The 17,498-nt window shown below is 46.0% G+C and overlaps 1 protein-coding gene across 7 annotated transcripts; it reads left to right on the forward strand.

Moving 5' to 3' along the window:
• The first annotated feature begins 1,437 nt into the window (after positions 1-1,437).
• On the forward strand, positions 1,438-15,389 carry NHLH2 (nescient helix-loop-helix 2). 7 transcript variants are annotated; one of them, XM_075197525.1, is made up of 4 exons: positions 1,522-2,123; positions 12,130-13,744; positions 13,999-14,943; positions 14,982-15,389. In XM_075197525.1, exon 2 carries the CDS (start codon positions 12,148-12,150, stop codon positions 12,508-12,510), a length of 363 nt encoding a protein of 120 aa, XP_075053626.1. In that variant the 5' UTR covers positions 1,522-2,123; positions 12,130-12,147; the 3' UTR covers positions 12,511-13,744; positions 13,999-14,943; positions 14,982-15,389. The 7 variants fall into 7 exon arrangements, with proteins under 7 accessions (XP_075053629.1, XP_075053626.1, XP_075053625.1 ...); XM_075197524.1 differs by having other exon boundaries at positions 13,999-14,870; positions 14,909-15,389; XM_075197526.1 differs by having other exon boundaries at positions 13,999-14,870.
• Positions 15,390-17,498: the final 2,109 nt, after the last annotated feature.

Below are 17,498 nucleotides of genomic sequence, written 5' to 3' on the forward strand. Positions count from 1 at the left end.
GAGAGGGAAGAGAGAGAGAGAGAGGGAAGAGAGAGAGAGGGAGAGAGGGAGAGAGAGGGAAGAGGGAGAGAGAGGGAAGAGAGTGAGTGAGAGAGAGAGAGAGAGAGAGAGGGAGAGAGAGGGAACAGAGAGAGGGAAGAGAGAAAGAGAGAGAGAGAGAGAGGGAGAGAGAGGGAGAGAGAGAGAGAGGGAGAGGGAGAGAGGGAGAGAGAGGGAAGAGAGAGAGAGGGAGAGAGAGGGAAGAGATAGAGGGAAGAGGGAGAGAGAGGGAAGAGAGTGAGTGAGAGAGAGAGAGAGAGAGAGAGGGAGAGAGAGGGAACAGAGAGAGGGAAGAGAAAGAGAGAGAGAGAGAGAGAGAGAGAGAGAGGGAGAGAGAGGGAAGAGAAAGAGAGGGAGAGCCCTGGTGATTGAACAGAATGTATCAACCTCAGAAAGAAGAGATTTTGTTGTGCAGTCAGTTCTGAGGTTTGATAACGAGTGTGCACGTGATGTACACGTGTGTGATATACAGGTGTCTCCAATATATTGGTGTGTGCAATATAGAGGTATGTACAGTATAGAGGTGTACTAGAGGCATGTATCTGCAATATAGAGTTTAATATACATGTGTGCAATACAGAAGTGTGTTTAATATAGAGGTGATTGGGTATGTTTAATAACAAAGTGTGTGCAATATAGAGGTGAGTGTAATACAAAGGTGAATATGTGTGTGTAATATAGAGGTGAGTGTGTGTGTTTAATATTGAGGTGTGTGCACTATAGAGTTAGGTGTAATATAAAGGTGTGTGCAATATAGAGGTATCTGTAATATTGAGGTATGTGTTATATAGAGGTGAATGTGTGTGCAATATAGAGGAGTGAGTTTAATATACATGTGTGCAATATAGGGGTGTATATAGAGGTGCATGTGCAAGATAGAGGTATGAACAATATAGGAGTATGTAATATGGAGATGTGTGCAATATAGAGATTGGGTAATATAGAGATTTATAGAGCAATAAAGTAGCTTTGGAACAGGTGGTTTATACGGGTACAGCTGGGGCTGTCGCGGTCAGTTTATTGCGCTGTGTGATGGGGGAATATCCCACAGTCCTGTGTTATTATCGGACCTGCAGACGCCGGGTGCTGGGGACCAAATGGCAGAGTATTTAGGGCGAGTTTATCTGAATATCTCTGTAATATAAGTTCTAACAGTTCTGATGCTATATAAAGATGTCTGAGAGGCTCAGCATCACATAGCAATAAATCTCACCCTAAGAGAAATATATCACATATATATTTACTGTTATTTGTTTGGGGTATCACCATACAGCTCCCTTTACAGGGAGGGACCCAAGAGCGTACAATCTAAGTATTGGGACATGTATCATTTATCGAGCCGGAGATGGCAGCATTAAAGGGGTTAATGAGACCTGCGCGGATTCATCTCCCAATATCTGCAAACATGGCCGCCAGCGAATGGCAGAGAGTGATGATGTTTGGGCCGCAGCTGTGATCAGGGCCGGGGGTCGCGGTGAGACCTTGTTTATATGAGTCTGTGAGGAAGAGACATTCTCAGATATTAGTGAGGTCTCAGCTGTGCAGAGCGAGGGGGGGTCCCCGTCTGTGGCTATATCAGTACTGGGGGCACTTCCAGAATAGGATCCATCTCTGTGTTTGCCCTCAGAAATAGTGACAGATGCCACAACCAGTTAGGGTCCTTGCGCCGGCTTTCAATGTCCAATGGCAAATTCCCATTAAAGGGCATTAAGTGTGTTACAGACAAACCCCCTCCCCATCCTTTCTTTCTCCATCTGAGATCGGTGATACCCAGGGGACGAAGGCTCATCTTCTGCTGTCTCCATCCCTCCCCCTCCTCACTCTCTCTATCACCAGCTTCCTATCTAGATGTCATCGCTCTGCCCCAAGCGAGAGGTCAGACTGAGCATCTGTCCTGGGCACCACCCACACATCTACTCTGTCCTGCTCCTAGGTGAGGTGACTGGCATCTCTGGCTGGCACTGAGGAGTGCCCGCCTCACCCACCATGTGTACAAATTGGGGATGACCCCTACCACCTGCCCCACATCAGACCTGCACCAGCCAGATCCACTCTGAGATCCCCATACCCGCTCTGGAGAAAAGGTGAGAGAGACGGGACTGGAAAGGTGAGGAGGGGGGAGGTGGACACACAACCTGTGACCAGTTCCTTATATCTTACTGATCACCGGGCAGTCTAATGACATAGATGAGGGCAGGGGGGGGGGGGGGGGGGGTGGGGGGGCTGACAGCCTTACAGACAGATGGACTGAAGACAGACTCTGGACAGTTAGCAAATGGACTGATTATCCACAGATAATAAACACTTTCTAGTAATCAATGATAGACAGGAAGATAAAAATTATGAATTCTTATTTGAAAAATACATAATTCCAATAACAGATCTATATAACGACAGCAACAGATAAGAAAAAACTCAGCATTGTGTGAAAATACAGAAATCTGGATGTTGCAACTTTTGTTTGACGTCAGCATAGGATTAATGTGAGTAAATATTGTATGTTCAGCAGCAGATCTCCGGCTGAACTTCCAGCCCAGATAACACGTTTCTCCTTCTAATACTCAGTCTGGTTATTTTAAAATGTATTTTTACATTTCTGTCTGTCCATCCAGCAGGAACCACTGGGGATATCAGGACCAGTAAGTGACTGGAATTAGTAGGTGATCAGGATCAGTTATTGATCAGGACCAGTTAAGGATCAGGATCAGTTATGATCAGGACCAGTTAAGGATCAGGATCAGTTATTGATCAGGACCAGTTATTGATCAGGATCAGTTATTGATCAGGACCAGTTAAGGATCAGGATCAGTTATTGATCAGGACCAGGTACTAATTAGGAACATTTATTGTTCAGGAAACACCATTTCACAGGTTGGGCTTAAATTTCTTGCAAAAAAACTACAAATAATGTTTTGTTTTTTACCAAAAGAATAATTTGAGAAAGAGTCAAGCACCTGTTGTTGTATCTTACAGAGGAGTACTTTCACTTTTGTTTAAAAAAAAATGGAGTCATTCTGGAATAGTGCTATGTTCAATGAGGAAAGTGTTAATTATACATCACATATCTCACAATAAATACATTAATATTTCGGCTCTGAAAGCTGAATTTAAACTATACGCTGTAAGATATTTGAATAAACACATTCATGTAAAACTGCCATTATGCTTCTGTGTGGAGTTACCAGTCACCATTAAAATTTTGGACAGGTGTAGAAGAGGAGGAGATGGGACAATGACAGGTGTGTGAGAGGGGAGATGGGACAATGACAGGTGTGTGAGAGGGGAGATGGGACAATGACAGGTGTGTGAGAGGGGAGATGGGACAATGACAGGTGTGTGAGAGGGGAGATGGGACAATGACAGGTGTGTGAGAGGGGAGATGGGACAATGACAGGTGTGTGAGAGGAGGAGATGGGACATTGACAGGTGGAAAAGAGGAGGAGATGGGACAATGACAGGTGTGTGAGAGGGGAGATGGGACAATGACAGGTGTGTGAGAGGGGAGATGGGACAATGACAGGTGGAAAAGAGGAGGAGATGGGACAATGACAGGTGTGTGAGAGGGGAGATGGGACAATGACAGGTGTGTGAGAGGGGAGATGGGACAATGACAGGTGGAAAAGAGGAGGAGATGGGACAATGGCAGGTGTAAAAAAGGAAGAGATAGGACACTGACATGTGTGTGAGAGGAGGAGATGGGACATTGACAGGTGGAAATGAGGAGGAGATGGGACAATGAGAGGTGTGTGAGAGGGGAGATGGGACAATGACAGGTAGAAAAGAGGAGGAGATGGGACAATGACAGGTGTAGAAGAGGAGAAGGGACAATGACAGGTGTAGAAGAGGAGGAGATGGGACAATGGCAGGTGTAGAAAAGGAAGAGATAGGACACTGACATGTGTGTGAGAGGAGGAGATGGGATAATGACAGGCGTGTGACAGGAGGAGATGGGGACTATGACCGGTGTGTGAGAGGAGGAGATGGGATAATGACAGGTGTAGAAGAGATGGGACAATGACAGGTGTAGAAGAGATGGTGACAGGAACAGAAGAGCAGGAGATGGGACAATGACAGGTGTGTGAGAGGGGAGATGGGACATTGACAGGTGGAAACGAGGAGGAGATGGGACAATGAGAGGTGTGTGAGAGGGGAGATGGGACAATGACAGGTGTAGAAGAGGAGGAGATGGGACAATGGCAGGTGTAGAAAAGGAAGAGATAGGACACTGACATGTGTGTGAGAGGAGGAGATGGGATAATGACAGGTGTGTAAAAGGAGAGATGGGATAATGACAGGTGTGTGAGAGGGGCAGGGCCAGATTAAGGGAATGGAGGCCCCTGGGCTAAGGGGGGCCTCCGTTCCCCCGTGAGGGCCCCTCCCCCCCCCCCCCCGTGATCCGAGCTGAACGACCCCCCCCCCCCCCCTCTTGGCACTTACCTCCTTCTCCGATGCGCTGTACACTCTTTACTGAGGGGCTCTCGTGAGAGTGAGACTCACGAGATCTCCTCAGTAAGGAGACTACAGCTGGCCGGGGAAGGACCGCAGTAAAAGTGCTCAGCAGCACTGATCGCGCCGGGGGCGCCCCCGCCCCCGACCAATCAATACTGCTGCTGAGCACTTTCAAGGGCCCCCTGGATGCCATAGGCCCCTGGGCTGTAGCCCAGTTAGCCTATGGTTAATCCGGCCCTGGAGAGGGGAGATGGGACAATGACAGGTGTGTGAGAGGGGAGATGTTATAATGACAGCTGTAAAAGAAGAGGAGATGGGACAATGACATGTGTAGAAAAGGAGGAGATGGGGCAATGACAGGTGTAAAAGAGGAGGAGACAGGATAATGACAGGCATGTGAGAGGAGGAGATGGGACTATGACCGGTGTGTGAGAGGAGGAGATGGGATAATGACAGGTGTAGAAGAGATGGGACAATGACAGGTGTAGAAGAGATGGTGACAGGAACAGAAGAGATGGTGATGGGACAATGCAGGTGAAAAAGAGGAGGAGATGGGACAATGACAGGTTTAGAAGAGGAGGAGATGGGACAATGACAGGAACAGAAGAGGAGGAGATGAGACAATGACAGGTGTGTGAGAGGAGGAGATGGGACAATGATAGGTGTAAAAGAGGAGGAGATAGGACAATGACAGGTGTGTGAGAGGAGGAGATAGGACAATGACAGGTGAGTGAGAGGGGAGATGGGACAATGACAGGTGAGTGAGAGGGGAGGTGGGACAATGACAGGTGGAAAAGAGGAGGAGATGGGACAATGACAAGTTTAGAAGAGGAGAAGGGACAATGACAGGTGTAGAAGAGGAGGAGATGGGACAATGACAGGAACAGAAGAGGAGGAGATGGGACAATAACAGGTGTAAATGAAGAGAAGGGACAATAACAGGTATGTGAGAGGGAAGATGGGACAATGACAGGAACAGAAGAGGAGGAGATGGGACAATGACAGGTGTAGAAGAGATGGGACAATGACACGTGTAGAAGAGACGGTGATGGGACAATGACAGATGTAAAAGAGAAGGAGATGGGACAATGACAGGTGTGTGAATGGAGGAGATGGGACAATGACAGGTGTGTGAGAGGTAGAGATGGTACAATGACAGGAACAGAAAAGGAGGAGATGGGACAATGACAGCTGTAGAAGAGATGGTGATGGGACAATGACAGATGTAAAAGAGAAGGAGATGGGACAATGACAGGTGTGTGAGAGGTAGAGATGGGACAATGACAGGTGGAAAAGAGGAGGAGATGGGATAATGTCAGGTGTGTGAGAGGGGAGATGGGACAATGACATGTGTGTGAGAGGGGAGATGTTATAATGACAGCTGTAAAAGAAGAGGAGATGGGACAATGACATGTGTAGAAAAGGAGGAGATGGGGCAATGACAGGTGTAAAAGAGGAGGAGACAGGATAATGACATGCGTGTGAGAGGAGGAGATGGGACTATGACCGGTGTGTGAGAGGAGGAGATGGGATAATGACAGGTGTAGAAGAGATGGGACAATGACAGGTGTAGAAGAGATGGTGACAGGAACAGAAGAGGAGGAGATGGGACAATGACAGGTATAGAAGAGATGGTGATGGGACAATGACAGGTGAAAAAGAGGAAGAGATGGGACAATGACAGGTGTGTGAGAGGAGGAGATGGGACAATGATAGGTGTAAAAGTGAAGGAGATGGGATAATGACAGGTTTAGAAGAGGAGAAGGGATAATAACAGGTGTAGAAGAGGAGAAGATGGGACAATGACATGTGTGTGAGAGGGGAGAGGGGACAATGACAGGTGTAGAAGAGATGATGATGGGACAATGACAGGTGTAAAAGAGGAAGAGATGGGACAATGACAGGAACAGAAGAGGAGGAGATGGGATAATGACCGGTGTGTAAGAGGGGACAATGACAGGTGTAAAAGAGGAAGAGATGGGACAATGACAGGTGTGTGTGAGAGGAGATGGGACAATGACAGATAGAGAAGAGGAGGTAATGGGATAGTGACAGATAACGTAAAACTGGCATTAAGCTTCTGTTTGGACTTACCAGGGATCTACCATTCCACGTTTTGACACTGACGGGTGTTAAAGGGATGATGGAACAGACAGGTATATGAGAGGAGAGATGGGACAATGACCGGTGTGTGAGAGGGGAGATGGGACAATGACACCTGTGTGAGATAAGGTAAATGGTCAATGACAGAAAAGGCGATAATTACAGGTGTATCATAAAGGGATTAAACATGTGTATAAGACAGGGAGGAGATCGGTGATAATTAGTACCACTAGGTGCACAAAAAGATGAATAAATAAAATAGACTATTAATTAGGAAAAAAAGCTGCTGCAAAACAGGAGGCCGCATCCCTCCCTCAAAATACCAGGAGAAAACAACACACAGATGCAGCACTAACAGGATAATGTGATGAAAAATAGTCCCGAACAAACTCAGTCAGGTAAGATGACTCGTACAGCACCACTGATAAAAGTAAGTATGATTTAATATGACACAAACAGAAGCAAAATACCACAAATACAATAACAATAAAAAATCTAAAAATGAACAAAAGCAAGAGAAAACCCCTAAAACAATGTATCAAGCATATGTCATATCAAAAGGATAAATAGAATCAAGGATAGCAAGAAAATATCAATAACCTGAGTAGAAAGAGTATGGCTGGGCCCACAAAAAAATTATTAACTAACCAGGAAAACTAGCAATATAGTGTACGTTAGCCAGAACTTTAACCCAGGGAGCCTGTTCTGGACCTTCCACTGGATGGAAGGTCCAGAACAGGCTCTACAATGTCTCAATATATCTATTGAGACATTGGTAGAGCGATTCTGATTAGTTTATCTGATTCATGAGATGTTTAAAAAGGACTTATTTTTGACAAGAATTATGATAGACTCCACGTGAAAATTGTGCACATCTCTATAGCAAAAATAAATTAGATCCTTCAATGAGCAACTGTGGACTGGAATTGTCCAATATAATAGTACAATAGGAATGTCATTGTTCTAATGCACATAAATCCTTCAGATCACTGATTTATTATTCCAAAGAATAAACAACTGAGGCCACATGGGAGAGGCAGATGTTAGTACTTACCTGACCACCGGTGAGTCCACCTGGGCCCCGATATAAGATGACTCGGTAATAGAAGGTAAAGTTCTCTACTGTGCTGACATTGCACTTTCTACGACTACACTCCGTTCACAGGCTGAGTAAATGATGCGCATACGTATGAAGTCTGAACTAATGGTAGAGATGCTGCCGTCATCTGTAGGTTTAACCAGCGTAACAATAGATCTATGATCCGACGGACAGAATGAAACTACCAAAGTTCAGCGAAATGAAAATATCCAAAAGGAGTCTGGTAAGAATCATAAAGAAACTTGTCCTTAGCAATAGGTATTTCCAGAGGGTTTGGTGCAAAAATAAATACCCTGACGCTTTTATCACCTTCATTTCCCTCTGAAGAAATCGCCTTTATTGTATTTGTGGTATTTTTATGCTTCTGTGTCATATTAAATCATATTTATCTTCATCAATGGTGCTGTACGAGTCATCTTCCCTGACTCAGTTTGTTCAGGACTATTATTTATCACATTATCCTGTTAGCGCTGCGTCTAGGTGTATAGGAGAGGGATGAGACAGACAGGTGTATAGGAGAGGGATGAGACAGACAGGTGTATAGGAGAGGGATGAGACAGACAGGTGTATAGAGGGATGAGACAGACAGGTGTATAGAGGGATGAGACAGACAGGTGTATAGAGGGATGAGACAGACAGGTGTATAGGAGAGGGATGAGACAGACAGGTGTATAGGAAAGGGATGAGACAGACAGGTGTATAGGAGAGGGATGAGACAGACAGGTGTATAGGAGAGGGATGAGACAGACAGGTGTATAGAGGGATGAGACAGACAGGTGTATAGAGGGATGAGACAGACAGGTGTATAGGAGAGGGATGAGACAGACAGGTGTATAGGAGAGGGATGAGACAGACAGGTGTATAGGAGAGGGATGAGACAGACAGGTGTATAGGAGAGGGATGAGACAGACAGGTGTATAGGAGAGGGATGAGACAGACAGGTGTATAGGAGAGGGATGAGACAGACAGGTGTATAGGAGAGGGATGAGACAGACAGGTGTATAGGAGAGGGATGAGACAGACAGGTGTATAGAGGGATGAGACAGACAGGTGTATAGGAGAGGGATGAGACAGACAGGTGTATAGGAGAGGTATGAGACAGACAGGTGTATAGAGGGATGAGACAGACAGGTGTATAGGAGAGGGATGAGACAGACAGGTGTATAGAGGGATGAGACAGACAGGTGTATAGAGGGATGAGACAGGCAGGTGTATAGGAGAGGGATGAGGCAGACAGGTGTATAGGAGAGGGATGAGACAGACAGGTGTATAGGAGAGGGATGAGACAGACAGGTGTATAGGAGAGGGATGAGACAGACAGGTGTATAGGAGAGGGATGAGACAGACAGGTGTATAGGAGAGGGATGAGACAGACAGGTGTATAGGAGAGGGATGAGACAGACAAGTGTATAGGAGAGGGATGAGACAGACAGGTGTATAGGAGAGGGATGAGACAGGCAGGTGTATAGGAGAGGGATGAGACAGACAGGTGTATAGGAGAGGGATGAGACAGACAGATGTATAGGAGAGGGATGAGACAGACAGGTGTATAGGAGAGGGATGAGACAGACAGGTGTATAGGAGAGGGATGAGACAGACAGGTGTATAGGAGAGGGATGAGACAGACAGGTGTATAGGAGAGGGTTGAGACAGACAGGTGTATAGGAGAGGGATGAGACAGACAGGTGTATAGGAGAGGGATGAGACAGACAGGTGTATAGGAGAGGGATGAGACAGACAGGTGTATAGAGGGATGAGACAGACAGGTGTATAGGAGAGGGATGAGACAGACAGGTGTATAGAGGGATGAGACAGACAGGTGTATAGAGGGATGAGACAGGCAGGTGTATAGGAGAGGGATGAGACAGACAGGTGTATAGGAGAGGGATGAGACAGACAGGTGTATAGGAGAGGGATGAGACAGACAGGTGTATAGGAGAGGGATGAGACAGACAGGTGTATAGGAGAGGGATGAGACAGACAGGTGTATAGGAGAGGGATGAGACAGACAGGTGTATAGGAGAGGGATGAGACAGACAGGTGTATAGGAGAGGGATGAGACAGACAGGTGTATAGAGGGATGAGACAGACAGGTGTATAGGAGAGGGATGAGACAGACAGGTGTATAGGAGAGGGATGAGACAGACAGGTGTATAAGAGAGGGATGAGACAGACAGGTGTATAGGAAAGGGATGAGACAGACAGGTGTATAGGAGAGGGATGAGACAGACAGGTGTATAGGAGAGGGATGAGACAGACAGGTGTATAGGAAAGGGATGAGACAGACAGGTGTATAGGAGAGGGATGAGACAGACAGGTGTATAGGAGAGGGATGAGACAGACAGGTGTATAGGAGAGGGATGAGACAGACAGGTGTATAGGAGAGGGATGAGACAGACAGGTGTATAGGAGAGGGATGAGACAGACAGGTGTATAGGAGAGGGATGAGACAGACAGGTGTATAGGAGAGGGATGAGACAGACAGGTGTATAAGAGAGGGATGAGACAGACAGGTGTATAGGAGAGGGATGAGACAGACAGGTGTATAGGAGAGGGATGAGACAGACAGGTGTATAGGAGAGGGATGAGACAGACAGGTGTATAGGAGAGGGATGAGACAGACAGGTGTATAGGAGAGGGATGAGACAGACAGGTGTATAGGAGAGGGATGAGACAGACAGGTGTATAGGAGAGGGATGAGACAGACAGGTGTATAGGAGAGGGATGAGACAGACAGGTGTATAGAGGGATGAGACAGACAGGTGTATAGGAGAGGTATGAGACAGACAGGTGTATAGAGGGATGAGACAGACAGGTGTATAGAGGGATGAGACAGGCAGGTGTATAGGAGAGGGATGAGACAGACAGGTGTATAGGAGAGGGATGAGACAGACAGGTGTATAGGAGAGGGATGAGACAGACAGGTGTATAGGAGAGGGATGAGACAGACAGGTGTATAGGAGAGGGATGAGACAGACAGGTGTATAGAGGGATGAGACAGACAGGTGACATAGACATTGCTAAAGGAAATGTTTTGCTAGACAACGAAAATACAAGTAAGTAGTTTATTATAAGACCCCATCGGGGTGATGATGTATTATAAGACCCCATCTGGGTGATGTTGTATTATAAGATTCCATCTGGGTGATGATGTATTCTAAGACTCCATCTGGGTGATGATGTATTATAAGACCCCATCGGGGTGATGATGTATTATAAGACCCCATCTGGGTGATGCTGTATTATAAGATTCCATCGGGGTGATGATGTATTATAAGACCCCATCTTGGTGATGATGTATTATAAGACCCCATCTGGGTGATGATGTATTATAAGACCCCATCTTGGTGATGTTGTATTATAAGATTCCATCTGGGTGATGATGTATTATAAAACCCCATCTGGGTGATGATGTATTATAAGACCCCATCTTAGTGATGATAGATTATAAGACCCAATCTGGGTGACAATGTATTATAAGACCCCATCTGGGTGATGATGTATTATAAGATTCCATCTGGGTGATGATGTATTATAAGACTCCATCTGGGCGATGATGTATTATAAGACTCCATCTGGGTGATGATAGGTTATTAGACCCCATTGGGGTGATGATGTATTATAAGATTCCATTGGGGGTGATGATGTATTATAAGACCCCATCTGGGTGATGATGTATTATAAGATCCCATCTGGATGATGATGTATTATAAGACCCCATCTGGGTGATGATGTATTATAAGACACTATTTTAGTTTGCAAGTAGTATAAACTACAGCTTGTATTGCAATATTTTAGAGCGATTTCTTGCTAGTGGGAAAAACAGCGATGAGCGGAGCATGGACAATGGGACACTGAGCCTCTGTACAGCACCCCAAGATCCATATTAGTGATAGCACAACCCTCTCAACCACCACTAAATATTACTACATTAAGTATAATTAGAATGTAGTGGAGAGGTAGAAGAGGCCACTCAGAGGAGGTATCGGTGTGAGCTGTCTTCAGACAACATTCTTTACATGTGTCTATAATGAGATAAATTGCGGAAACTTTTCTAGAAATCGGTTTATGTGTTGTGGGCAGCACAATGTAGAGACTCTCATCCGTGTTTCAACGTTTATGGTGATTGGGTCTTTCTTCCAGTCTGGTCCTTCTGCTAGTTTGTTGTGTCGCTCATTGTACGGAAATCAAGCAGTTTAGACCAAAACAACCAAATTTTGCAGTCTGTGGTCTCCATACAGGATGAGAAAGTCTCTTTTCAGTTGATGTTTCAGATAACAGGATATTTAGACACATCTCTAGCAGTACACAATGAAGACCCTGGCAGATTGGCACCAATGCTTCCAACGTGTTTATGTAACGATTGAGCTCTTTGATGGTTGTGCTCTTTTATGACCACTTTCCTTCTTTTCCACCTCACCACTTTTCTGATTTTGCAGGGGCAGCAGAGAGCAAAGATGATGCTGAGTCCAGAACAGGTAGATTCGGACCAACCATCGGCACAGTCTGAATCCGACTCCGCAGTGAGCGACTTAAAGGGGGAAAGTGTATCTGAGGCTGAGGGAGGAGACCGTGATACTCCATGTCTTCCCCCACAATTGAGCCGTGAGGAGAAGAGGAGGAGAAGACGAGCCACCGCAAAGTATCGCTCAGCACATGCTACAAGGGAGCGCATCCGCGTGGAGGCCTTTAATGTGGCATTTGCAGAGCTTCGACGACTTCTGCCCACTCTGCCACCTGACAAAAAACTCTCAAAGATTGAGATTCTTCGTCTGGCAATCTGCTACATCTCCTACCTCAACCATGTGTTGGATGTCTAGATCGTACATGGAAGATCTGTAGAAGGGTCACTGGGGCCATGTAGTAGGCGTTATGTGATGGTCATTGTAAGGCGGTATAGAGTGAGAAGACATTACTATGGTCATACTGTGCTCCAGAGACAGGACAGTGTCGTGCTTCTGATTACCTGGAAGTGGTGACATGATTAAGTGTGTCCTTCACAGATCCAGAGGTCACAGATGAGAGTCTGGTGTAGCTCATGGCTTGGTGAGCAGAGGATGTGACCGTGGGCTCAGAGACATTCATCTTTTTCCAAGTTGAGAAGGAGAGAGCTCAGGGCCAGTATCAGTCAGTAGCTATAGACAACCATTGAAACAATGTGCATTAATTACTAGGTTATTGGACCAAAGGTGACTGTGTGTTAGAGGTGCCTATTCTTCATGTAGCAATGGAAGCACCTTGTGGCAGATGTGTGTTATCTGTGTAGAGTATAAGTGCCATTCAGTGGCTGCTGCGTGTATTACATGAGTATTTATATATATACATATATATCTATATATGTATGTGGGTGTCTTACATACTACACGGGCTTAAGAGAGGCTGTGCCAGGTAAATATTCCTTGTGACTAATCACCCTCTTATTTTGCTGATAGCTAGAAATATACCCCCAGCCCCTCTTACTCTGGGGCAGAATGAGCATAAAGGACTCATCATCATTTAGAGTTGGGCGTCAGTTTTTCATACAATGTACATTTCTGTACTGTACATAATCACCAAAAATACTCACTCACATGTCCTTACAAGAGGCAGACGGGGCAGAGTAGGATGAGTACGGCAGGGGCGAGTTATCTGTGACACTTCAGACCTTGACACACGGGCAGATACGCTTTATAGGGGCGTATCTAAAAGATGATCAGCAGCAACAGCTAAGTTGCTACTGATTGGCAGATTGTGCATTGATCCCTCCCAGTGATGGTACTTACATCATTAGTGTGGCTGCTACGTTATATGAAGTTGTGGATGTCTATTCACATTACTTATTTGATGCCTCCATGTGGACTGTGACAGGTGTGTGTGTTTAATCTCATTTGTATTATCATCATTTATTTATATATCACCACCAATTCCACAGCGCTTAATAGAGAACATGTGTCATTCACATCCCCATTACAGCCTATAGTATAATTTCCTTGACAGGATTAGTTTCAGCAGCCAACCTACTCAAGGGCGCATGCATATACATATAGTTAGCTGCTGCGCATGCATATACATATAGTTAGCTGCTGCGCATGCGCATGTGCAGCAGCTCCATTTCAGCAACACTGCACAGAACAGCAGCCGCGGCGCTGTCAAAGAAACATACGTGACGGTGCTGTATTGTAAGGACGCTTCTTTGACTTCGCCGCGGCTGCTGTATAGTACAGTGCCGCTATGTAGGGACACTGTTCTTCGCGGAGGGCAGGGGTTTCTGGAGAACCAACCCCCCCCCCCCCCCTGTGTGCGCCCCTGCTACTAGTACAGTGTGGGAGGAAACCACATAAACTTCACACCGATGAGGCCTTGGTCGGGAAATGCTAACCACTGAGCCACCATGGTGCCCATTTATTAATAACCGTCTAGACTCTATTCTCTCTTGTGTATGTGACACCTCCTTACATTATTATATTGTGCACTGACACTATCTCTGTGCTTTACACACTGAGTCACACTCACATCTCCAGGTACTGGACAGATGCAGCTAAATACACTGAACAACGTACATCCAACTGTAACTGATGCCCAATGTGATCCCAGGGATGGGTGAGCTCTGCCTCTGGGTAATATCTGACATCTACAGTCCTGCTGGGACCAATCTACTAATACATTTATCCTGTGTATGGGAAGGACCACAGTATAAAGTGATCTCCTCTCTATAGATGGTACATGTCACGTCCTATGTACGTGTACCATGTATGTAGGCTGTAATCACCAGGGATTCATCTACACCATAATCAGGGGTCTGGAGGTGTCTGTATAACCCCTCACTTTGTGTACAATACAGTGTATATCTGGCAATAAGGACACATGGAACTGGCATTACCGCAGATGTCTAAAATAACAAGAAGCACAACTACCCCATGGTGGGGGCTATTACCTGCCCCCCTCTCTGTGGTCACATATCTGTCTCTAGGGCAGGGGGGATACCAGACCCTCTGCTCTGGAAGAACTTACAATGCTCTATTCCTGTCTATGAGAACCCCCAGGAATGGGCCATGGACTGAACTCTATATATTCCTGAAAGCGTAATACAGAAGGGTACTATATGCTACTATATTATAATAATACAGAAGGGTACTATATGCTACTATATTATAATAATACAGAAGGTACTATATGCTACTATATTATAATAATACAGAAGGTATTATATGCTACTATATTATAATAATAATACAGAAGGTATTATATGCTACTATATTATAACAATACAGAAGGTATTATATGCTACTATATTATAATAATAATACAGAAGGTATTATATGCTACTATATTATAATAATACAGCCAGTGCCCATTCTCACCTCTTCCCTGTCCTATGCCCAGACATGCAGGAGAGGCTGGGAGGGGATGTAGCATTACTGTTACCAGGAGACCACCCAAGGTTGCCTAGTTCCGTCCTCCCCAAGGGCTGGTTCATTAGCAGTGTGACGAGATCACACAATACCCACCCCCCCCCCCCCCCACCATGCCAGCGACTAGAAACATATAATAAATATTATCATCCAAAGATTTGTGGGCGTCAGGGTCTGTAAGTTTCTACATATGATGCAATATTTTGTAGTGAATCTGTTCTCCTTGTTTCTACCTGATGCTTTTTCTTAATAACCAACATCACAGCTGACGCAATCTAATGACACAAATAAACTTTTTCTGCAAAAACCTCACTGTGCCCTAACTTCTGTATGAGTGACCAGTCCAGTACCCAGTGCCAGGACTGTGTGCCTAACGTCAGTGCCCAGTGCCAGGTCTGTGTGCCTAACGTCAGTGCCCAGTGCCGGGACTGTGTGCCTAACATCAGTGCCCTGTGTGTGCCCAGTGCCAGGACTGTGTGCCTAACATCAGTGTCCAGTGTGTGCCCAGTGCCAGGACTGTGTGCCTAACGTCAGTGTCCTGTGTGTGCCCAGTGCCAGGACTGTGTGCCTAATGTCAGTGCCCAGTGTGTGCCCAGTGCTGGGACTGTGTGCCTAAAATCAGTGCCCTGTGTGTGCCCAGTGCCAGGACTGTGTGCCTAACGTCAGTGTCCAGTGTGTGCCCAGTGCCAGGACTGTGTGCCTAACGTCAGTGCCCAGTGTGTGCTTAGTGCCAGGACTGTGTGCCTAACATCAGTGCCCAGTGTGTGTATGTCCAGTGCCAGGACTGTGTGCGTAACGTCAGAACCCAGTGTGTGCCTAGTGCCAGGACTGTGTGCCCACCCTCAGTGCCCAGTGTGTGCCCAGTGCCGGGACTGTGTGCCTAACGTCAGTGTCCAGTATGTGCCCAGTGCCGGGACTGTGTGCCTAACGTCAGTGCCCAGTATGTGCCCAGTGCCTGGACTGTGTCAGTGTCCAGTGTGTGCCTAGTGCCAGAACTCTGTGCCTAAAGTCAGTGCCCAGTGTGTGCCTAGTGCCAGGACTGTGTGCCTAATGTCAGTGTCCAGTGTGTGCCCAGTGCCAGGACTGTGTGCCTAACGTCAGTGTCCAGTGTGTGCCCAGTGCCGGGACTGTGATCCTAACATCAGTGTCCAGTGTGTGCCCAGTGCCGGGACTGTGATCCTAACATCAGTGTCCAGTGTGTGCCCAGTGCCAGGACTGTGTGCCTAACGTCAGTGTCCAGTGTGTGCCCAGTGCCAGGACTGTGTGCCTAACGTCAGTGCCCAGTGTGTGCCCAGTGGCGGGACTGTGTGCCTAACGTCAGTGTCCAGTGTGTGCCCAGTGCCAGGACTGTGTGCCTAACGTCAGTGTCCAGTGTGTGCCCAGTGCCGGGACTGTGTGCCTAACGTCAGTGTCCAGTGTGTGCCCAGTGCCAGGACTGTGTGCCTAACGTTACTGCCCAGTGTGTGTGTGCCTTGTGCCAGGACTGTGTGTCTAACATCAGTGCCCAGTGTGTGTCTCTAGTATCAATGCCCTGAACATTTGCCCAGAGACAGAGTAAGGGCCACATGGGCCTGGGGTTAAAAATGATAAAAGGCCTAATGTGAGAAGTGCCGTCCCACTCTAGGTGTGGCCAGTGATGTGTGGGCGTGGCCAGCACCATGGAGGGCATAGCTTGCACTTCCCTCCATCCACTTACATCTCCCTTCCATCTTCCCTTATATAAAGAGAGCACCACTAACTGGGTCACACATCACGTATGTAAAATGAAGAGTGGAGATACGTCCCAGCTGGTCCTCATGCCGGGACAAGCTCCTGGCTGATCAGGACAGTCCCCTAATATCAGGACTATCCTGATGGAATCAGGACAGTTGAGAGGTAAAGGTGTGTTATTGTACTGAGCATTGAAGACAAAAATACAAACAATGGTTGATTATTTCTAGTAATAAAGTGCTTAACAGAAACATACATGAAAAATGCTGATCTTCAGGTTTTGTAACATTGAACAAACTACAAGGTGCTGAGAACTTAAGAAAAGTGAATATAAAATAAAACTTGAACTTATGTATAATTATATATAAATATAATGTCTATTGTATGTATCTATATTGATCATATATTTGCATTTCTCTCTCTCTCTCTCTCTCTCTCTCTCTCTCTGTGTATATATATATATATATATATATATATATATATATATATATATATATACGTAGTAACAAAGTTGATGAGGTTGAAAAAAGACACCAGTCCATCAAGTTCAACCTATTTTGGATCTCCTGCGATCCCTCATTTATATTTGAAATTGATCCAGAGTAACCAACCGCCAATCTGTTCCAATTGTGAAAATCCCCCCAGACCCAATATTGCAGCGGTGGTAATTGGTGGATTTTACAATTACCACTATTCCGACATGCTTA

The sequence above is a fragment of the Mixophyes fleayi genome, chromosome 2, assembly GCF_038048845.1.
Source record: "Mixophyes fleayi isolate aMixFle1 chromosome 2, aMixFle1.hap1, whole genome shotgun sequence".
NCBI lineage: Eukaryota > Metazoa > Chordata > Amphibia > Anura > Limnodynastidae > Mixophyes > Mixophyes fleayi.

Excerpts from the sequence above, each read along its gene's own strand:
- NHLH2 (XM_075197528.1), top strand. The coding sequence starts at position 12,148 with ATGATGCTGAGTCCAGAACAGGTAGATTCGGACCAACCATCGGCACAG.